At 59.0% G+C, this 24054-nt stretch overlaps 1 protein-coding gene across 1 annotated transcript; it reads left to right on the forward strand.

The window, feature by feature from the left end:
• The first annotated feature begins 2074 nt into the window (after positions 1-2074).
• Positions 2075-23689, forward strand: PPP1R37 (protein phosphatase 1 regulatory subunit 37). Its single transcript, XM_082074015.1, has 13 exons — positions 2075-2432; positions 5281-5378; positions 5454-5499; positions 5661-5761; positions 7648-7767; positions 9925-10075; positions 12434-12589; positions 13943-14055; positions 15063-15204; positions 15351-15517; positions 17877-18492; positions 18731-18807; positions 22816-23689. Exons 1-12 carry the CDS (start codon positions 2255-2257, stop codon positions 18799-18801), a joined length of 1959 nt encoding a protein of 652 aa, XP_081930141.1. The 5' UTR covers positions 2075-2254; the 3' UTR covers positions 18802-18807; positions 22816-23689.
• The last annotated feature ends 365 nt before the right edge of the window (positions 23690-24054 follow it).

Genomic DNA, 24054 nt, shown 5'->3' on the forward strand with positions numbered 1-24054 from the left:
CAGCCCCACAGACACCCTATAGACCCCCGTAGACACCCTATAGAGCCCCCACAGACACCCTATAGACCCCCATAGACACCCTATAGACACCCCCCAGACACCCCCATAGAACCCACAGCCCCACAGACACCCTATAGACCCCCATAGACACCCTATAGAGCCCCCCCAGCCCCACAGACACCCTATAGACCCCCGTAGACACCCTATAGAGCCCCCACAGACACCCTATAGACCCCCGTAGACACCCTATAGAGCCCCCCCAGCCCCACAGACACCCTATAGACCCCCGTAGACACCCTATAGAGCCCCCACAGACACCCTATAGACCCCCGTAGACACCCTATAGAGCCCCCACTAGCCCCACAGACACCCTATAGACCCCCATAGACACCCTATAGACAACCCACAGCCACCCTATAGACCCCCCCAGCCCCACAGACACACTATAGAACCCCATAGACACCCTATAGACCCCCCCCAGCCCCACAGACACCCTATAGAGCTTCTCCCAACCCCATAGACACCCTATGGACCCCCACAGGCACCCTATAGAGCCCCCCAGCTCCATAGACACCCTATAGCCCCCGTAGACACCCTATAGACCCCCCCCCCAGCCCCATAGACACCCTATAGAGTCCCCCCTAGCCCCATAGACACCCTATAGACCCCCATAGACACCCTATAGATGCCCCCCCAGCCCCATAGACAGCCTATAGACACCCCCCAGCCCCATAGGCACCCACATAGACCCCCCCCAGCCCCATAGACACCCTATAGACCTCCGTAGACACCCCATAGACCCCACAGGACCCCCCCGTTAACCCCCGTTATTCCCCGTTACCCGCGTGTCGCCGCCGCTCCCGCCTCGGCCTCCCGCCTGCGATTCCGCCGCCGCAGATTCGCTTCAGGGCTTTAACGGCGAACACACCGCGCTCCGTTTGCGGGGCCGAAGGGCGTTTCTCTTCGGGTTTTCCGTTCCTCTTCCGCTCCCGGTGCCGCCGCTTCCTTCTCCTTCTCCCGCCTCCCGGTTTGGCGAAAGTGCGGCGGCGATCGCGGCGCTGCTCCCGCCGCCCGCCCAAAACGATTCGCTCCCGCAGATTCGCCACCGCCGTCCGCACCGGGACCCGGACACCGAGCGGAGCTGAACGCGGCCGCGCCCCATCCCCGGTTTAGTCTTATTTTACCACAACCCCCGCCTTCTCCCCCGTTCTCCGGTTGTCGTTCCTCCCTTCCCCGCCGCCGTGGCGAAAGTGCGGCGGCCATCGCAGCGCTACTCCCGCCGCCCGCCCAAAACGATTCGCTCCCGCAGATTCGCCACCGGGACCGGAGCCCGAGAGTTGCCGAACGCGGCCGCATCCCATCCCCGGTTTATTTTATCATATTGTATTTTATTATATTATATTTTATTCCTCTCTCTCCCCGCTTCTCCCCCGTTCTCCCATTGTCGTTCGTCCATTCCCCGCCGCCGTGGCGAAAGTGCGGCGGCCATTGGCGAAGTGCCTCAAACGATTCGCTCCCGCAGATTCGCCACGGGGACCCAGACACCGAGCGTTGCCGAACGCGGCCGCGTCCCATCCCCGTTTTTTTTTAATTATATTATATTTTATTCCCCCCTCCCCGTTTCTCCGCTATTCTCCGGTTGTCGTTCCTCCCTTCCCCGCCGCCGTGGCGAAAGTGCGGCGGCCATCGCAGCGCTACTCCCGCCGCCCGCCCAAAACGATTCGCTCCCGCAGATTCGCCACCGGGACCGGAGCCCGAGAGTTGCCGAACGCGGCCGCGTCCCACCCCCGTTTTTTAAAATTATATTATATTTTATTCTCCCCTCCCCGCTTCTCCCCCGTTCTCCGGTTGTCGTTCCTCCCTTCCCCGCGGCCGTGGCGAAAGTGCGGCGGCCATTGGCGAAAGTGCCTCAAACGATTCGCTCCCGCAGATTCGCCACGGGGACCCAGACACCGAGCGTTGCCGAACGCGGCCGCGTCCCATCCCCGTTTTTTTTTAATTATATTATATTTTATTCCCCCCTCCCCGTTTCTCCGCTATTCTCCGGTTGTCGTTCCTCCCTTCCCCGCCGCCGTGGCGAAAGTGCGGCGGCGGAGGCGGCGGCCGCTGCGGCGCTGGCGGGAGGCGGCGGCCGCTCCGCTCCGGTGCGCTCCGGTGCGCCCCCCCCACCCCGTCCGCCCCTTTCCCGCCGTGAAGCGGCTCCGGAGCGCCGGGCGATGCCCCCGGGGCGGCGGTGAGGACGGACAGCTCCGCCATGGAGGCCCCGGGGCCGGCGGTCGCCCCCTCCGAACCCGGGAATGAGGCCCCGCCGCCCGGGGCCAGCGGAGGAGCGGAGGACGGGCGGTTGAGAGCCGGGGCGAAGCGGGTGACGTTTCCATCCGATGAGGATATTGTGTCCGGGGCGGTGGAGCCCAAAGACCCCTGGAGACACGGTAACGGCGCTGGGGGGGGGACGCGGTTCATGGGGTTCATGGATAAGTTGGGGAACGACCTGTTGGAGAACGGGGAAAAGGGTTAAATTCACCATATACTTGGGGAACATATATATATGTATATAATATATACAGTTGTAGCAGCCTGAGAATGGCTGGGAAGCTAAGCAGGGTCGGGCCCGTTCAGGACTTGGATGGGAGACCTTGTATATACACCCATAACACCCTGAGAATGGCTGATCTGGGAAGCTAAGCAGGGTCGGGCCCGCTCAGTGCTTGGATGGGAGACCATGTATATACACCCATAGCACCCTGAGAATGGCTGATGTGGGAAGCTAAGCAGGGTCGGGCCCGTTCAGGACTTGGATGGGAGACCTTGTATATCCAGCCATAGCACCCTGAGAATGGCTGATCTGGGAAGCTAAGCAGGGTCGGGCCCGTTCAGGACTTGGATGGGAGACCTTGTATATACACCCATAACACCCTGAGAATGGCTGGTGTGGGAAGCTAAGCAGGGTCCACCCCGTTCAGCACTTGGATGGGAGACCATGTATATACACCCATAGCACCCTGAGAATGGCTGATCTGGGAAGCTAAGCAGGGTCGGGCCCGTTCAGCACTTGGATGGGAGACCTGGTATATCCAGCCATAGCACCCTAAGAATGGCTGATGTGGGAAGCTAAGCAGGGTCGGGTCCGGTCAGTGGTTGGATGGGAGACCTTGTGGCCAGGAAGCCAATGGGACCTGGTGGGGGTTAGAAGGGGGTGGTCAGTAGGTCAGAGAGGTTCTCCTGCCCCTCTACTCTGCCCTTGAAAAAAGGATTAAGTTCAAATACCATCAGGTTATATTTGGGGATCATATATATATATAATATATCCAGCCATAGCACCCTGAGAATGGCTGATGTGGGAAGCTAAGCAGGGTCGGGCCCGCTCAGCACTTGGATGGGAGACCAGCGGGGAATAGCGGGTGCTGTATGATCCCCCCAGTGGTCCCCCCAGGACCCTGTGTCCCCCCCAGCCCCATAGACACCCCCATAGGACCCCCCAGTGTCCTCCCAGACCCCCCCCGAGCCCCATATGATCTCCCCCGGGAACATGTGTATATATGTATGTAATATATACAGCCATAGCACCCTGAGAATGGCTGGTCTGGGAAGCTAAGCAGGGTCGGCCCCGCTCAGCACTTGGATGGGAGACCTTGTGGCCAGGAAGCCAATGGGACCTGGGGGGGATTAGAGGGGGTGGTCAGTAGGTCGGAGAGGTTCTCCTGCCCCTCTACTTTGCGATATACTCGGGGAGCATATATATATATATATATATGTATGTAATATATATAATCATAGCACCCTGAGAACGTTTGATCTGGGAAGCTAAGCAGGGTCGGGCCCGTTCAGCACTTGGATGGGAGACCAGTTGGTGCCGGACCCCGGGAACCATCACTTCTCCTTTTTGGCACCAAATCAGCGCCCCCCCCACACCCCTCCCCGTGTCACAAGCCAGAAATTGGGCTTTTCCCAGTCGCTCCTCGTGTAACGAGACCCCATCCGGATCTCGTTACTCGGCGCTAATTAATCCCGCTTTTCTCTCCGCAATCGCTCGTTAAGCGCCCGCTAACGAGCTGCTGTTCCCCAAAGGGAGGATCGGGTCGTGACGCTGCGTTTCTCCTCCCTCTCACGTGGGGATAATGATTATTTTGATTCAAGGCTTTATTTTGCATCTCATCCATCATTCATCGCTTGAAATTCCTCCCGCGGACGCGCCTCGACTCGTCCCGTTTCCTCCCGGAGCCGAAACACCCACATTGCTCCCAAACATCCCATTTCACCCCAAAACACCCTGTATTTCACCCAATATTTCTCTTTCTTTTAAAACGCCGCGACCTTTAAAACCACCCGAGCGTCTCAGGTTCCGTCCTATCGCCATTAATTATTTCTAGCGTTAATTGTTCGTCGCTCCTCCGGGTTGAATTTCATTTTCCGCTCCAACCTCCATCCCTGTCCACCCACTGTTAAGCCTCGCTTAACTAAGCTTCCACAGGTCCCATTGGCTTCCTGGCCACAAGGTCTCCCATCCAAGTGCTGAGCGGGGCCGACCCTGCTTAGCTTCCCACACCAGCCATTCTCAGGGTGTTATGGGTGTATCTATATGGTCTCCCATCCAAGTGCTGACCGGGCCCGACCCTGCTTAGCTTCCCAGATCAGGTGTTCTCAGGGTGCTATGGGTGTATATACATGGTCTCCCATCCAAGTGCTGACCGGGGCCGACCCTGCTTAGCTTCCCAGATCAGCCATTCTCAGGGTGCTATGGCTGGATATATTACATATATATATATATATATATATATCCTGCTAGTATCTGAACTAAACCCCTTTTCAAGGGCAGAGTAGAGGGGCAGGAGAACCTCTCTGATCTACTGCCCACCCCCTTCTAATCCCCCCCAGGTCCCATTGGCTTCCTGGCCACAAGGTCTCCCATCCAAGTGCTGACCGGGCCCGACCCTGCTTAGCTTCCCAGACCAGCCATTCTCAGGGTGTTATGACTGCGTGTATTATAGAGATATCAATATATATATATATGTGAGGGCGGGAGAACCTCTCTGACCTACTGCCCACCCCCTTCTAATCCCCCCCAGGTCCCATTGGCTTCCTGGCCACAAGGGCCCAGTGCTGGCTCATGGTCACCCCAGGACCCCCAGGTCTTTATCCCCTATACTGCTCTCCAATAGGTCATTCCCCAACGTATAGTCATTGAGTATTGACTCAGACGCACCATAACACACCCAACCCTTATAAACCCATGTTCTTGCGGCGCCGCCGTCACCCGTTTGCCATTTTACCCTTTGCCAGCCCAAAACGTGACCGTGGAGGAGATCGTTACCGCCTACAAACTCGCCTGCCAAAAACTGAGCTGCCGCCAGATCCCCAAACTCCTCAAGCAAATCGAGGTACGACCGTATTTTGCCCGTTTTGCCCCATTTTTGGGGCCGTTATATCGCATTAATTCCTCTATTTTCATGCAGGAATTGAAAGATCTCGCTCCGCGGATCGAATGTCTGGATCTCAAAGGTGAGCCCTGAGCGTTCCGTTGCCTCCGAAGCGCCGTTTGATGCCATTAAACCCCCAATATCGCATCAAAATCACCCCTCGGTGGGTTTAACCGCCTCGAAATGAGTGAAAAAAGCTGATTTCACCCCCAAATCCCCCCCGTTTTGCCGCTGTTTCCATAGGGGAGAAGCTGGATTACAAAGCCTGCGAAGCGCTCGAGGAGGTTTTCAAGCGGGTCCAGTTCAAAATCGTGGATTTGGAGCAAACCAACCTGGATGAAGACGTGAGCACCCGCTTTAGTTCACACCATACATTAAATATACATTTTTCGAGCCATTTTGGTTGGTTTTGATGGGTTGGGGGGTGAATTTCGGGCTCGTTTCTCCCCCATATTGAGGTTCCAAGCGCCGAAATCCCCGGTAGCGGCACCGGAACTCGAATATTCAGGAAATTAACCAAAAAACCCTGTTTTCCTTGTTTTCCTGTGTGCTCAGAGGTGTCTCTGCCACCCTGGCCCCCGGGGATGTGTTTTTTGGGCCTTTTTTGGGCCTTTTTGGGCCTCTTTCCAGCCTCTTTTCTGCCTCATTTCCACCTCCTTTCCGCCTCTTTCCTGCCTTCTTTCCGCCTTCTTTCCTGCCCCTTTCCTGCCTTTTTCCAACCTTTTCCCGGCCTTTTTCCTGCTTTTTCCCACCTTCTTCCTGCCTCTTTCCCACCTATTTCCCGCCTTCTTTCCACCTTATTTCCGGCCTTTTTCCCGGTTTCTTTCCTGCCCCTTTCCTGCCTTCTTTCCTCCTTCTTTCCTCCTTCTTTCCTCCTTCTTTCCTCCTTCTTTTCCACCTTCTTTTCCACCTTCTTTTCCACCTTCTTTCCACCTTCTTTCCACCTTCTTTCCACCTTCTTTCCACCTTCTTTTCCACCTTCTTTTCCACCTTCTTTTCCACCTTCTTTCCACCTTCTTTCCACCTTCTTTCCACCTTCTTTCCTCCTTCTTTCCACCTTCTTTCCACCTTCTTTCCACCTTCTTTTCCACCTTCTTTTCCACCTTCTTTCCACCTTCTTTTCCACCTTCTTTCCACCTTCTTTCCTCCTTCTTTTCCTCCTTCTTTTCCACCTTCTTTTCCACCTTCTTTTCCACCTTCTTTTCCACCTTCTTTCCACCTTCTTTCCACCTTCTTTCCACCTTCTTTCCACCTTCTTTCCTCCTTCTTTTCCTCCTTCTTTTCCACCTTCTTTTCCACCTTCTTTTCCACCTTCTTTTCCACCTTCTTTTCCACCTTCTTTTCCACCTTCTTTCCACCTTCTTTCCACCTTCTTTTCCACCTTCTTTTCCACCTTCTTTCCACCTTCTTTTCACCTTCTTTCCACCTTCTTTCCACCTTCTTTCCTCCTTCTTTTCCTCCTTCTTTTCCACCTTCTTTTCCACCTTCTTTCCTCCTTCTTTTCCCCCTCGTTCCCCCCTCGTTCCCCCCCCTCGTTCCCCCCTCGTTCCCCCCTCGTTTCCCCCTCGTTTCCCCCTCGTTTCCCCCTCGTTTCCCCCTCATTTCCCCCTCGTTTCCCCCTCGTTTCCCCCTCGTTCCCCGCCTCGTTCCCCGCCTCGTTTCCCCGTTTCCCCCCTGTTTCCCCCGTTCCCCCCCGTTTCCCCCTCGTTTCCCCCCCGTTTCCCCCCTCGTTCCCCCCCGTTTCCCCCCCGTTTCCCCCCCGTTTCCCCCCCGTTTCCCCCCCCGTTTCCCCCCTCGTTCCCCCCTCGTTCCCCCCCCCCCGTTTCCCCCCCCGTTTCCCCCCCGTTTCCTCCCGTTTCCCCCCCCGTTCCCCCTGTTCCCCTCGTCCCCCTCGTCCCTTCCCCCCCTCGTTCCCCCCCGTTTCCCCCCGTTTCCCCCCTGTTTCCCCCCGTTTCCCCCCCGTTTCCCCCTCGTTCCCCCCCCGTTCCCCCCCCGTTCCCCCCCCGTTTCCCCCCGTTTCCCCCTCATTTCCCCCTTGTTTCCCCCTCTTTCCCCCCTCCTCCCCACCTTCCCCACCCCTTCCCCTCCTTCCCCCCTCCCAACCCCTCACCCCTTCCCCACCCCACCAACCCACCCCCATCACCCCATTCCCCAACACCCCATTTCCCCCCCAAAACCCCCATTTCCCCCCCATTTCCCCCCACTAACTTCCTCTTCCCCCCTTTCCTAGGGCGCCTCAGCCCTTTTCGACATGATCGAGTACTACGAGTCGGCCACGCACCTCAACATCTCCTGCAACAAGCACATCGGCACCCGGGGGTGGCAAGCGGCCGCCCACATGATGAGAAAGGTTCGTTAGCCTCGTTAATTAACATTTCCACACCCATTTCCCCCACCGTTTCCTTCCCCGGAGGGTTTTCCCCCAAAAACCACGCGATTCAGGGCTCAAATATCCCCCCGTTGACGTTCCAGATAGGAGAAAATCCTAATGACGTCTCAATAAGAAGTGGGTGTAATTAGTGGCGTGTGGCAGCTGTTTGTTAATTAACTTCACGGCCGGATGACGAGCGTTTGGGCCTTTGTGGGGGGTTAATTAAGCGTTGGGCGTGGTGCAAAAACGCCCTCCGGCCGTAATTAACCACCCCAACCTGCTAATTGGGATTTTCGGCGGCTTATTGTTGATATGATGCCCAATTAACGCCGTATTGTCCATGGAGTTCCATATAAACACCTTATGGGCCATATAATTCCATATGAACCCCTTTATGGTCCATGGAATTGGAGATAAAGACCTTATTGTCCATATAGCTGGAATTCTTTGGATAATGAGGTTTTAATTGGGAATTATATGGACAATATGGTGTTTATTGGGAGTTATATGGACAATATGGTGTTTAACTCCCAATCAGTGCCTTATTGTCCATTGAGTTCCGTATGTTGTCCATATATTGTCCATATAATTCCATATAAACACCTTATTGTCAATATAATTTCCAATAAACACTCTATTGTCTATATAATTCCCAATAAACACCTTACTGTCCATATAATTCCATATAAACACCTTATTGCCCATATAATTCCCATTAAACCTTGTTGTCCATATAATTCCATATAAACACCTTATTGTCCATATAATTCCCAGTTAAAACCTTATTGCCCACATAATCCCAGATAAACACCTTATTGTCCTTATATATATATGGAATTCCATGGCCAATAAGGTGTTTATTGGAATTATATGGACCATAAGGCGTTTATATGGAATTCCATGGGCAATAAGGTGTTGATTGGGCATTATATGGACAATAAGGTGTTTATTGGGAATTATATGGACAATAAGGTGTTTATATGGAATTATATAGACAATAGGGTGTTTATATGGAATTATATGGACAATAGGGTGTTTATTGGGAATTATATGGACAATAAGGTGTTTATTGAGAATTATATGGACAATAAGGTGTTTATTGGAATCATATGGACAATAGAGTGTTTATATGGAACTCAATAGGCAATAAGGTATTGATTGGGAATTATATGGACAATAAGGTGTTTATATGAAATTATATGGACAATAGGTTTTAATTGGGAATTCTATGGACAATAAGGCGTTTATATGGAATTCCATGGGCAATAAGGTGTTGATTGGAATCATATGTACAATAGTGTGTTCATATGGAACTCAATGGCCAATAAGGTGTTGATTGGGAATTCTATGGCCAATAAGGCATTGATTGGGAATTCTACGGCCAATAAGGCGTCGATTGGGAATTCTACGGCCAATAAGGCGTCGATTGGGAATTCTACGGCCAATAAGGTGTCGATTGGGAATTCTACGGCCAATAAGGCGTCGATTGGGAACTCTACGGCCAATAAGGCATTGATTGGGAATTCTATGGCCAATAAGGCATTGATTGGGAACTCTATGGCCCATAAGGTGTCGATTGGGAACTCTATGGCCAATAAGGCATTTATATGGAATTCCATGGCCAATAAGGCGTCGATTGGGAATTCTACGGCCAATAAGGCATTGATTGGGAACTCTATGGCCAATAAGGCGTCGATTGGGAATTCTATGGCCAATAAGGCATTGATTGGGAACTCTATGGCCAATAAGGCGTCGATTGGGAATTCTATGGCCAATAAGGCATTGATTGGGAACTCTATGGCCAATAAGGTGTTGATTGGGAATTCTATGGCCAATAAGGCATTTATATGGAATTCCATGGCCAATAAGGCGTCGATTGGGAATTCTACAGCCAATAAGGTGTTGATTGGGAATTCTACGGCCAATAAGGCGTCGATTGGGAACTCTATGGCCAATAAGGCGTCGATTGGGAACTCTATGGCCAATAAGGCATTGATTGGGAACTCTATGGCCAATAAGGCGTCGATTGGGAACTCTATGGCCAATAAGACATTTATCTGGAATTGCGGGGGTAATAAGGAGTTGATTGGGTGGGGCTTTGACCCGATGCCCCCGGGGGGTCCGTTCTCCCCCCAGACCAGCTGCCTGCAGTACCTGGACGCGCGGAACACGCCGCTGCTGGACCACTCGGCGCCCTTCGTGGCGCGGGCGCTGCGCATCAGCAGCAGCCTGGCCGTGCTGCACCTGGAGAGCACCAGCCTGTCGGGGCGGCCCCTCATGCTGCTGGGTGAGTCTGGGGGGGGGGACAACGTCCTGGGCCCCCCCAGAACCCCCTTGTACCCCCCTGCACCCCCCAAACCCCATCCCGGTCCCCCCAGAGCCCCCTGCACAGCACCAACCTCTCGGGGCACCCACTCATGCTAATGGGGGGGACACTGTTCTGGACCCCCCCAGAGTCCCCAGGACCCCCCTATACCCCCAGAAGCCCCTTGTACCCCCCTGCACCCCCAAAACCCCCCTGTACCCCCCAAACCCCATCCCAGTCCCCCAGAGCCCCCTGCACAGCACCAGCCTATTGGGGTGACCCCTCATGCTGCTGGGTGAGTAATGGGGGGGGCACAACGTCCTGGGCCCCCCCAGAGCCCCCCAATACCCCCAGAACCCCCTTGTACCCCCCTGCACCCCCAAAACCCCCCTGTACCCCCCAAACCCCATCCCGGTCCCCCCAGAGCCCCCTGCACAGCACCAGCCTCTTGGGTGGCCCCTTATGCTGCTGGGTGAGTAATGGGGGGGACAACGTCCTGGACCCCCCCAGAGCCCCCCAATACCCCCAGAACCCCCTTGTACCCCCCTGCACCCCCAAAACCCCCCTGTACCCCCCAAACCCCATCCCGGTCCCCCCAGAGCCCCCTGCACAGCACCAGCCTCTTGGGTGGCCCCACATGCTGCTGGGTGAGTCTGGGGGGGGGACACTGTCCTGGGCCCCCCCAGAACCCCCTTGTACCCCCCTGCACCCCCCAAACCCCATCCCGGTCCCCCAGAGCCCCCTGCACAGCATCAGCCTGTCGGGGCACCCACTCATGCTAATGGGGGGGACACTGTTCTGGACCCCCCCAGAGTCCCCAGAACCCCCTTGTACCCCCCTGCACCCCCAAAACCCCCCTGTACCCCCCAAACCCCATCCCAGTCCCCCCAGAGCCCCCTGCACAGCACCAGCCTCTTGGGTGGCCCCTCATGCTGCTGGGTGAGTAATGGGGGGGGACAATGTCCTGGGCCCCCCCAGAACCCCCTTGTACCCCCCTGTACCCCCCAAACCCCATCCCGGTCCCCCCAGAGCCCCCTGTACAGCACCAACCTATTGGGGTGGCCCCTCATGCTGCTGGGTGAGTAATGGGGGGGACACTGTCCTGGGCCCCCCCAGAACCCCCTTGTACCCCCCTGCACCCCCCAAACCCCATCCCGGTCCCCCCAGAGCCCCCTGCACAGCATCAGCCTGTCGGGGCACCCACTCATGCTAATGGGGGGGACACTGTTCTGGACCCCCCCAGAGTCCCCAGAACCCCCTTGTACCCCCCTGCACCCCCAAAACCCCCCTGTACCCCCCAAACCCCATCCCAGTCCCCCCAGAGCCCCCTGCACAGCACCAGCCTCTTGGGTGGCCCCTTATGCTTCTGGATGAGTCTGGGGGGGGACAACGTCCTGGACCCCCCCAGAGCCCCCCAATACCCCCAGAACCCCCTTGTACCCCCCTGCACCCCCAAAACCCCCTTGTACCCCCCTGTACCCCCAGAAACCCTGTACCCCCCAAACCCCATCCCAGTCCTCCCAGAGCCCCCTGCACAGCACCAGCCTATTGGGGTGACCCCTCATGCTGCTGGGTGAGTAATGGGGGGGGGCACAATGTCCTGGGCCCCCCCAGAACCCCCTTGTACCCCCCTGCACCCCCAAACCCCCCTGTACCCCCCAAACCCCATCCCAGTCCCCCCAGAGCCCCCTGCACAGCACCAGCCTATTGGGGTGACCCCTCATGTTGCTGGGTGAGTCTGGGGGGGGGACAATGTCCTGGGCCCCCCCAAAACCCCCTTGTACCCCCCTGTACCCCCCAAACCCCATCCCGGTCCCCCCAGAGCCCCCTGCACAGCACCAACCTCTCGGGGCACCCACTCATGCTAATGGGGGGGACACTGTTCTGGACCCCCCCAGAGTCCCCAGAACCCCCTTGTACCCCCCTGCACCCCCAAAACCCCCCTGTACCCCCCAAACCCCATCCCAGTCCCCCCAGAGCCCCCTGCACAGCACCAGCCTCTTGGGTGGCCCCTTATGCTTCTGGATGAGTCTGGGGGGGGACAACGTCCTGGGCCCCCCCAAAACCCCCTTGTACCCCCCTGCACCCCCAGAACCCCCAAAGCCGCACCAGCACTTTCTGCTTTCAGTCCACACTTAGCGCCCCCCCTCATTAAATTAACTAATTAGCCATAAATCCCATGCGGGCCAGAGCTATGGGGGGCATGGGGATAGCTGAGTGGTCTCCAGGGTGGTTAATTGTTAATTAAACTGGACAAAGGCCACGTGTTGGCGCCGTTTTCCTCCTCGGGGGGGTGTTTTTGGGGTGAAAATGCTGATTTTTGGGGTGTTTGGTCCCCAGCCACGGCGCTGAAGATGAACGTGAACCTGCGGGAGCTCTACCTGGCCGACAACAAACTCAACGGGCTCCAGGACTCGGCGCAGCTCGGCAACCTGCTCAAGTTCAACTGCTACATCCAGATCCTCGACCTCCGCAACAACCACATCCTGGACTCGGGTCAGTCCTGGGGGGGGGGACACACGCTGTCCTGGGCCCCCCCGGAGTCCCCAGAACCCCCCTGTACCCCCCAAACCCCATCCTGGTCCCCCCAGAGCCCCCTGCACAGCACCAACCTATCGGGGTGACCCCTCATGTTGCTGGGTGAATTTGTGGGGGGCATACTGTCCTGGACCCCCCCCAGAGTCCCCAGAACCCCCTTGTACCCCCCTGCACCCCCAGAACCCCCTTGTACCCCCCTGCAGCCCCAGAACCCCCCTGTACCCCCCAAACCCCATCCTGGTCCCCCCAGAGCCCCCTGCACAGCACCAACCTATCGGGGTGAGCCCTCATGTTGCTGGGTGAATTTGTGGGGGGCATACTGTCCTGGACCCCCCCCAGAGTCCCCAGAACCCCCTTGTACCCCCCTGCACCCCCAGAACCCCCTTGTACCCCCCTTCACCCCCAGAACCCCGTTGTCCCCCCAGAACCCCCTTGTATACCCCGTCACCCCCTGCACAGCATCAACCTCTTGGGGTGACCCCTCATGTTGCTGGGTGAGTCCTGGGGGGGGGAACACGCTGTCCTGGGCCCCCCCAGAGTCCCCAGAACCCCCTTGTACCCCCAGAACCCCCTTGTACCCCCAGAACCCCCTTGTATACCCCTTCACCCCCACAACCCCATCCTGTCACCCCCTGCACAGCATCAACCTCTTGGGGTGACCCCTCATGTTGCTGGGTGAGTCCTGCGGGGGGGAACACGCTGTCCTGGGCCCCCCCAGAGTCCCAGAACCCCCTTGTACCCCCAGAACCCCCCTGCACCCCCAGAACCCCGTTGTACCCCCAGAACCCCCTTGTATACCCCGTCACCCCCTGCACAGCATCAACCTCTTGGGGTGACCCCTCATGTTGCTGGGTGAATCTGGGGGGGGGGGCACACTGTCCTGGACCCCCCCCCAGAGTCCCCAGAACCCCCTTGTACCCCCAGAACCCCCCTGCACCCCCAGAACCCCGTTGTACCCCCAGAACCCCCTTGTATACCCCGTCACCCCCTGCACAGCATCAACCTCTTGGGGTGACCCCTCATGCTGCTGGGTGAGTCCTGGGGGGGACACACTGTCCTGGGCCCCCCCAGAGTCCCCCTGTACCCACCCCCCTGCACCCCCAGAACCCCCCTGTACCCCCAAACCCCATCCCAGTCCCCCCAGATCCCCCTGCACACCATAATTTGTCACCCGCCACGTCCCTTGTGGCCGAGATCGACGACCCAGACAGGAGCGCTCCCGCTCATCCAACCCCTGGCGGGTTTGCTCTGCGCTCCAGCTTAACGCTAATTAACGTGAGGTTTAATTGCTCGTTTGCGCCCGTCCCCTAGGCCTGGCCTACCTGTGCGAGGGGCTGAAGGAGCAGCAGAAGGGGCTGGTGACGCTGGTGCTGTGGAACAACCAGCTGACGCACACCGGGATGGCCTATCTGGGCATGACGCTGGTGAGCGCGGCCGGGGGACGGTGACAGAGGGTTGGCACTGCCTGGCACTTGGCCCTCGAGCCATCAATGTCCCCCTCGAGCCATCAATGTCCCCCTCGAGCTGTTCCTGTCCCCCTCAAGCTGTTCCTGTCCCCCTCAAGCTGTTCCTGTCCCCCTCGAGCCATCAATGTCCCACTCGAGCCATCAATGTCCCACTTGAGCCATCAATGTCCCCCTCGAGCCGTCCCTGTCCCCCTCAGGCCATTTCTGTCCCCCTCAAGACGTCCCTGTCCCCCTCAAGCCATCAATGTCCCACTCGAGCCATCAGTGTCCCCCATGGGCCATCAATGTCCCCCTCGAGCCATCAATGTCCCCCTTGAGCCATCAATGTCCCCCTCGAACTGTTTCTGTCCCCTTTGAGCCATTCCTGTCCCCCTCGAGCCATCAATGTCCCCCTCGAGCCATCAGTGTCCCCCTCGAGCCATCAATGTCCCCCTTGAGCCATCAGTGTCCCACTCGAGCCATCAATGTCCCCCTTGGGCCATCACTGTCCCCCTTGAGCCACTTCTGTCCCCCTCGAGCCATCAATGTCCCCCTCGAGCCATCCCTGTCCCCCTTGGGCCATTTCTGTCCCCCTCAAGCCATCAATGTCCCCCTCGAGCCGTCCCTGTCCCCCTTGAGCCATCAGTGTCCCCCTTGAGCCATCAATGTCCCCCTCAAGCCATCAATGTCCCCCTTGGGCCATTTCTGTCCCCCTCAAGCCGTCCCTGTCCCCCTTGGGCCATTTCTGTCCCCCTCGAGCCATCAATGTCCCCCTCAAGCCATCCCTGTCCCCCTCAAGCCATCCCTGTCCCCCTCAAGCCATCAATGTCCCCCTCGAGCCGTCCCCGTCCCCCTCGAGCCATCAATGTCCCCCTCGAGCCATCAATGTCCCCCTCAAGCCATCAATGTCCCCCTTGAGACATCCCCGTCCCCCTCGAGCCATCAATGTCCCCTTCGAGCCATCCCTGTCCCCCACGTCCCCGCAGCCCCACACTCAGAGCCTGGAGACCTTGAACTTGGGCCACAACCCCATCGGCAACGAGGGCGTCCGCAACCTCAAGAACGGGCTGATCGGCAACCGCTCGGTGCTGCGCTTGGGCTTGGCCTCCACCAAACTCACCTGCGAAGGTGGGTGACGCCGCGGCCACCGCGCCGGCGCCGTTTGTCCCCAACGAGTCCCCAAAACGCCGCGATCCCGCGGGTTCGGTGGCTCCGGCGCCTCTTGAGCCGCGTGGGAAGCTCAAGGGCGGTGTGACCGTCCCTGTCCCCGTCAGGCGCGGTGGCGGTGGCCGAATTCATCGCCGAGAGCCCCCGGTTGTTGCGGTTGGACCTGCGGGAGAACGAGATCAAGACGGGGGGGTTGATGGCGCTGTCGCTGGCGCTCAAGGTCAATCACTCGCTGCTGCGCCTCGACCTGGACCGCGAGCCCAAGAAGGAGGCGGTGGGTGCCGTGGGTGCTGTGGGTGCCGTGGGTGTTGTGGGTGGTGTGGGTGGTGTGGGTGCTGGGGGTGCTGGGGGTGCTGTGGGTGACGTGGGTGTTGTGGGTCCCATGGGTGTTGTGGGTGCCCTGGGTGGTGTGGGTGCTGTGGGTGCCCTGGGTGCTGTGGGTGCTGTGGGTGCCCTGGGTGCTGTGGGTGCTGTGGGTGTTGTGGGTGCTGTGGGTGCCACGAGTGGTGTGGGTGCCATGGGTGTTGTGGGTGCCCTGGGTGCTGTGGGTGCTGGGGGTGCTGTGGGTGCCGTGGGTGCCGTGGGTGCTGGGGGTGACATGGGTGTTGTGGGTGTTGTGGGTGCTGGGGGTCCCGTGGGTGCCATGGGTCCCATGGGTGCTGGGGGTGCCATGGGTGCCCTGGGTGGTGTGGGTGCCATGGGTCCCGTGGGTGCTGGGGGTGCCATGGGTGCTGTGGGTGTCTTGGGTGCCGTGGGTGCTGGGGGTGCCCTGGGTGCCGTGGGTGCTGGGGGTGCCCTTGGTGCAGTGGGTGCCCTGGGTGCAGTGGGTGCTGGGGGTGCCGTGGGTGCTGGGGGTGCCATGGGTGCTGGGGGTGCTGTGGGTGACGTGGGTGTTGTGGATTCTGGGGGTGCCGTGGGTGCCGTGGGCGCAGTGGGTGCCGTGGGTGCTGTGGGTGCCGTGGATGCTGGGGGTGCCATGGGTGCTGGGGGTGCCCTGGGTGCCATGGGTGCCGTGGGTGCAGTGGGTGCCCTGGGTGGTGTGGGTCCCGTGGGTGCCATGGGTCCCGTGGGTGCTGTGGGTGCCATGGGTCCCGTGGGTGCTGGGGGTGCCATGGGTCCCGTGGGTGCTGGGGGTGCCATGGGTGCTGTGGGTGTCCTGGGTGCCGTGGGTGGTGTGGGTGCCCTGGGTGTTGTGGGTGCTGGGGGTGCAGTAGGTGCCATGGGTGCCGTGGGTGCTGTGGGTGCAGTGGGTGCTGTGGGTGTCCCTCCAAACCCTTTGTGGGGGTCACGTTCCTGGTTTGTGGGTGTTCTCGGTTTCCCGCTGATCCCTGTTTTGAACGTTCCCAATTCCCAAACGTTCCCGATTCCTCAACATTCCCAATTCCCGAACGTTCCTGGTTCCCAAACGTTCCCGATTCCTCAACATTCCCAATTCCCGAACGTTCCTGGTTCCCAAACGTTCCCGATTCCTCAATGTTCCCAATTCCTGAACGTTCCTGATTTCCAACTGCTCCTGTTTCCAATTGTTCCTGACTTCCCAAAGTCCCTGATTCCCCAACGTTCCTGATTCCCCAACGTTCCCGATTCCTGAACGTTCCTGATTTCCAGTTGTTCCTGATTTCCAGTTGTTCCTGATTTCCAACTGTTCCCGATACCCCAACGTTCCCAATTCCCTAATGTTCCTGATTCCCAAACGTTCCCGATTCCCCAACGTTCCTGATTTCCAAACGTTCCCGATTCCCAAACGTTCCTGATCTCCCAAAGTCCCTGATTCCCCCGTTCCTGATTCCTGAACGTTCTTGATTTCCAATTGTTCCCAATTTCCAACTGCTCCTGATTTCCAATTGTTCCTGATTTCCCAAAATTCCCAATTTCCAATTGTTCCCGATATCCCAAAGTCCCTGATTCCCCAACGTTCCTGATTTCCCAACGTTCCTGATTCCTGAATGTTCCTGATTTCCAGTTGTTCCTGATTTCCAACTGTTCCCGATACCCCAACGTTCCCAATTCCCAAATGTTCCTGATTCCCAACTGTTCACAACTTTCCAATTGTTCCTGATTCCCCAACGTTCCCGATTCTCCAACATTCCTGATCTCCCAAGTCCCTTATCCCCCATTCCCGATTCCCCAACGTTCCCAATTCCTGAACATTCCCGATTCCCCAACGTTCCCGATTCCCCAACGTTCCCGATTCCCGAACGTTCCCGATTCCCCAACGTTCCTGATTCCTGACCATTCCCGATTCCCCAATGTTCCTGATTCCCAAACGTTTCCGATTCCTGAACGTTCCCGATTCCCCAACGTTCCCGATTCCCCAACGTTCCCGATTCCTGAACATTCCTGATTCCTGAATGTTCCCGATATCCCAAAGTCCCTGATTCCTAAACGTTCCCGATTCCCCAATGTTCCTGATTCCCCAACGTTTCCCGATTCCCCAACGTTCCTGATTCCTGAACGTTCCTGATTCCCGAACATTCCCGATTCCCCAACGTTCCTGATTCCCCAACATTCCCGATTCCTGACCATTCCTGATCTCCCAAGGTTCCCGATCCCCCCCGTTCCCCATTCCCTCTCGTTCCCGACTCCCCGTTTCTCCCACCGTCCCGAACCGTCTCCATTTCCCCTCCGGGCAGGTCAAAAGCTTCTTGGAGACCCAAAAAGCTCTTCTGGCCGAGATCCAGAACGGCTGCAAACGCAACTTCGTGCTGGCGCGCGAGCGGGAGGAGCAGCAGCTCCAGCACTCGGCCTCCATGCCCGAAATCACCCACGAGGACAAGGACGAGGGGGCAACCGAGGCCACCACCGAGGGGACCGAACCCGCCGCCAACGGGGACAGCGACAACGGTGACAACGACGGTGACGACGGGACGGACTCCGACTCGGACACGGACGATGAGGCGGACGCCGCGGTGGCGAAGGACTCGAGCGAAGCCGCGGAACGCGCCGACGTCACCGCGCCGGCGCCGCCGCGGGAGCGGCCGTGTCCCCTCCCCGTCGCCGAACAGGGGGGTCCCGCTTCACCCCAATGCGCCGAGCGCAGGATTTCGGTCTCCAGCCCCGGCCGAGGCCACAAAATCTTCGTGGTGACGCGGGTGGAGACTTTACCGGAGCCCCCGAACCCCGAAACGCCGGTGAATGGGGACCCCGTGTCCCGCTCCGACCCCCCTCTACCCAACGGCCTCAAGCCGGATTTCGCGCGGGCGCTGCCGGACGCCGACGGCAAAGCCGGGAGCTGCGCGGCACAGCACGGTGAGACCCCCCCGGCCCCAATCCGGGTGCTTTTCACCCCAAAACGGCCGCTCTGGGGACGCCCCAAGGGGTGATAACTGCACTTTGGCTGGGGGGATTTGAAGGCGAAGCGAGTTGCTTTTCAAAGCGCTCGTTAATTAGGAGGTGGAGTTAATGAGCCCCGCGGGAACGAGGCTCTTGGGGGGTCGCCTGTGTTTATTTTGGGGTGAAATTGGGGGAAAATGGGTTTGTGTTGCAGAGCTGAGCTGCTCCAAGAATGAGCAGGAGCTGGAGGAGCTGCTGAGGGAGGCGGTTCAGGAGCCGCTGTGAGCGCAGGTGGGGACGCTGGGGACACCTGGGGACACGTGGGGACACCCAGTGACACCCTGGGACAGTGGGGACACTCTGGGACATGTGGGGACACTGTGGGATACCTGGGGACAGTGGGGACACTCTGGGACACCCTGGGACACGTGGGGACACCCAGTGACACCGTAGGCAAGTGGGGACACCCTGGGACATGTGGGGACACCCAGTGACACCGTAGGACAGTGGGGACACCTGGTGACACGTGGGATACCTGGGGACAGTGGGGACACCCTGGGACGTCTGGGGACACCCAGTGACACCCTGGAACATCTGGGGACAGTGGGGACACCTGGGGACACCTGGGGACAGTGGGGAACACTCTGGGACACCCAGTGACACCCTGGAACATCTGGGGACAGTTGGGGACAGTGGGGACACCGTGGGATACCTGGGGACAGTGGGGACACTCTGGGACACTTGGGGACACCCAGTGACACCCTGGAACATCTGGGGACAGTTTGGGACAGTGTGGACACCCTGGGATACCTGGGGACAGTGGGGACACCCTGGGACACCTGGGGACACCCAGTGACACCCTGGGACATGTAGGGACACCGTGGGACAGCTGGGGACACTGTGGGATACCTGGGGACAGTGGGGACACTCTGGGACACCCTGGGACACGTGGGGACACTCTGGGACACGTGGGGACACCGTGGGACATGTGGGGACACCCTGGGACACCTGGGAGTAATGGGGGACACCTGGGGCCACCCTGAGACATGTAGGGATAGTGGGGATACCTGGGGACAGTGGGGACACCATGGGGCACCCTGGGACACATGGGGACATCTGGGGATAGTGGGGACACCCTGGGATACCTGGGGACAGTTGGGGATAGTGGGGACACCCTGGGATACCTGGGGACAATGGGGACACCCTGGGACCCATGGGGACATCTGGGGATAGTGGGGACACCCTGGGATACCTGGGGACAGTTGGGGATAGTGGGGACACCCTGGGATACCTGGGGACAGTGGGGACACCCTGGGACACATGGGGACATCTGGGGATAGTGGGGACACCTTGGGATACCTGGGGACTTCCTGGGGCATCTGGGGACAGTGGGGACACCCTGGGACAGCTGAGGACACTCTGGGACATCTGGAGACAGCCGGTGACACCCTGGGACACATAGGGACACCTGGGGACAGTGGGGACACCTGGTGACACGTGGGATACCTGGGGACAGTGGGGACACTCTGGGACACTTGGGGACACCCAGTGACACCCTGGAACATCTGGGGACAGTTGAGGACAGTGGGGACACCCTGGGATACCTGGGGACAGTGGGGACACCCTGGGACACCTGGGGACACCCAGTGACACCCTGGAACATCTGGGGACAGTGGGGACACCCTGGGATACCTGGGGATACCTGGGAACAGTGGGGACACCTGGTGACGCGTGGGATACCTGGGGACAGTGGGGACACTCTGGGACACTTGGGGACACCCAGTGACACCCTGGAACATCTGGGGACAGTGGTGACACCCTGGGACACATAGGGACACCTGGGGACAGTGGGGACACCTGGTGACACATGGGATGCCTGGGGACAGTGGGGACACTCTGGGACACTTGGGGACACCCTGTGACACCCTGGAACATCTGGGGACAGTTGAGGACAGTGGGGACACCCTGGGATACCTGGGGACAGTGGGGACACCCTGAGACACCTGGGGACACCCAGTGACACCCTGGGACATGTGGGGACACCGTGGGACATGTGGGGACACCGTGGGATACCTGGGGACAGTGGGGACACTCTGGGACACCCTGGGACACGTGGGGACACCGTAGGACAGTGGGGACACCCTGGGACACCTGGGGACACTCTGGGACACGTGGGGACACCGTGGGACATGTGGGGACACCGTGGGACAGCTGGGGACACCCTGGGACACCTGGGAGTAATGGGGGACACCTGGGGCCACCCTGAGACATGTAGGGATAGTGGGGATACCTGGGGACAGTGGGGACACCATGGGGCACCCTGGGACACATGGGGACATCTGGGGATAGTGGGGACACCCTGGGATACCTGGGGACAGTTGGGGATAGTGGGGACACCCTGGGATACCTGGGGACAGTGGGGACACCCTGGGACACGTGGGGACATGTGGGGATAGTGGGGACACCTTGGGATACCTGGGGACTTCCTGGGGCATCTGGGGACAGTGGGGACACCCTGGGACAGCTGAGGACACTCTGGGACATCTGGAGACAGCCGGTGACACCCTGGGACACATAGGGACACCTGGGGACAGTGGGGACACCTGGTGACACGTGGGATACCTGGGGACAGTGGGGACACCCTGGGACGTCTGGGGACACCCAGTGACACCCTGGAACATCTGGGGACAGTTGAGGACAGTGGGGACACCCTGGGACACCTGGGGACACCCAGTGACACCCTGGAACATCTGGGGACAGTGGGGACACCCTGGGATACCTGGGACACCTGGGGACATTGGGGACACCTGGTGACGCGTGGGATACCTGGGGACAGTGGGGACACTCTGGGACACTTGGGGACACCCAGTGACACCCTGGAACATCTGGGGACAGTTGAGGACAGTGGGGACACCCTGGGATACCTGGGGACAGTGGGGACACCCTGGGACACCTGGGGACACCCAGTGACACCCTGGGACATGTGGGGACACCGTGGGACATGTGGGGACACCGTGGGATACCTGGGGACAGTGGGGACACTCTGGGACACCCTGGGACACGTGGGGACACCGTAGGACAGTGGGGACACCCTGGGACACCTGGGGACACTCTGGGACACGTGGGGACACCGTGGGACACGTGGGGACACTGTGGGACATGTGGGGACACCGTGGGACAGTGGGGACACCCTGGGACACCTGGGGACACTCTGGGACACGTGGGGACACCGTGGGACGTGTGGGGACACCGTGGGACAGCTGGGGACACCCTGGGACACCTGGGAGTAATGGGGGACACCTGGGGCCACCCTGAGACATGTAGGGATAGTGGGGATACCTGGGGACAGTGGGGACACCATGGGGCACCCTGGGACACATGGGGACATCTGGGGATAGTGGGGACACCCTGGGATACCTGGGGACATCTGGGGATAGTGGGGACACCCTGGGATACCTGGGGACAATGGGGACACCCTGGGACCCATGGGGACATCTGGGGATAGTGGGGACACCCTGGGATACCTGGGGACAGTGGGGACACCATGGGACACATGGGGACATCTGGGGATAGTGGGGACACCCTGGGATACCTGGGGACAGTGGGGACACCCTGGGACACATGGGGACATCTGGGGATAGTGGGGACACCCTGGGATACCTGGGGACAGTGGGGACACCCTGGGACACATGGGGACATCTGGGGATAGTGGGGACACCCTGGGATACCTGGGGACAGTGGGGACACCCTGGGACACATGGGGACATCTGGGGATAGTGGGGACACCTTGGGATACCTGGGGACTTCCTGGGGCATCTGGGGACAGTGGGGACACCCTGGGACAGCTGAGGACACTCTGGGACATCTGGAGACAGCCGGTGACACCCTGGGACACATAGGGACACCTGGGGACAGTGGGGACACCTGGTGACACGTGGGATACCTGGGGACAGTGGGGACACTCTGGGACACTTGGGGACACCCAGTGACACCCTGGAACATCTGGGGACAGTTGAGGACAGTGGGACACCCTGGGATACCTGGGGACACTCAGTGACACCCTGGGACATGTGGGGACACCGTGGGACATGTGGGGACACCCAGTGACACCCTGGAACATCTGGGGACAGTTGGGGACAGTGGGGACACCTGGGGCCAGTGGGGACACCCAGTGACACCCCGGAACGTCTGGGGACAGTTGGGGACAGTGGGGACAGTGGGGACACCGTGGGACACGCAGTGACACCCTGGGGACATTTGGGGACAATGGGGACACGCGTGCCCGTCCCTCTCCCGCAGGTGCCGGAGCGTCGTCGTCCTCCCGCTCCGCCGGCCGAAACCTTCAAATCACCGTTTTCTGCCCCAAAAACACTATCCCGCCCCCCCACCCCGTGTCCCCAAAGGCGCCCGAGCCGGCCACGTGTCCCCATGGGAGGTGACGCCGAGGTGACATCGCGGCGCCTTCATCCTGCGGCGAGGAAGAGGAGGGGACACCGAGGGGCCACCGAGGACGAGGAGGGGCCACCGAGGACAACAAGGGGCCACCGAGGAAGAGGAGGGGACACCGCGGTAAGGTGACACACCGGGGGACACCCCACACACTACAGGGACCCGGTGACACGGGGACAAGCGTCCGGCACTACAGAGACCCAGGACCGGCTGGTTATTTATTTCCAATCCCTCTCTTATTTTGGTTTATTTGGGGGGTTTTTCGTTCATTTTCCGTCTCTATTTATCAGCGTTACGGGGCGGGGGGGGGTGTCGAGTAGAGGATATGGGGTTAATTAATTGATTTAGAGTTAATTAAGTTAGAATTAATTGCTTCCGGGCTTAACCCGCGCCCTCAACTCCTCCCCTTGGGCTGATGGAAAGTCCCAAAAACCCAACCAGAACCCCCAAAAAAGCAGCTTTTGGGGGCCCCCCCCCGGCCGCTTTTCTCAGGGAGGGTTTAGGGGTCCAGCCCGGGGTGGGGGGGACGAGGTCGCGGCGCTTTTCTTAATTAATTAAGTGCAATAAATCGATCAGGGAGCCGGGGAGGGGGCGGCCGAGGGGGCGGCACTGACGCTCCTGTCTGGGTCGTCGATCTGCGGGTGTTCGTGTCGTTTCTTCCCGTCGCGGGGGGGGGTTTTTTGTTAAAAAACCACCGTTTTCTATTAAATGAGATTCTGCATTCGTCGCCGACTCCCCCCCCCGCCCCTTCTTGGTGATTTTTGGGGGCCCCCCCCCAAAAAAATGCGGTTTTTAGGGGTTTTTTGGGCGGAAATTCCGTGATTAACCACCCCACAATGCGCTTTTTGGGGGGAAATTCAGTGATTAACCCCCCCCAAAATGCGCTTTTTGGGGGGAAATTCAGTGATTAACCCCCCAAAATACGCATTGGGGGGGATTTTAGAGCTTTTTGGTGATTAATTAACGCTAACGAGCCGTTTGGGCCAATTCCCCCCCTAGAGATGGAGCGGGAGGTTGAACTGGTTAAACTGGTTTATTATGGGACGACCCCCCCTTGTGTGGTCGTGGGGACACAACCTGGGGTGGGTA

The sequence above is a fragment of the Streptopelia decaocto genome (assembly GCF_964273445.1).
Source record: "Streptopelia decaocto genome assembly, chromosome: 30".
NCBI lineage: Eukaryota > Metazoa > Chordata > Aves > Columbiformes > Columbidae > Streptopelia > Streptopelia decaocto.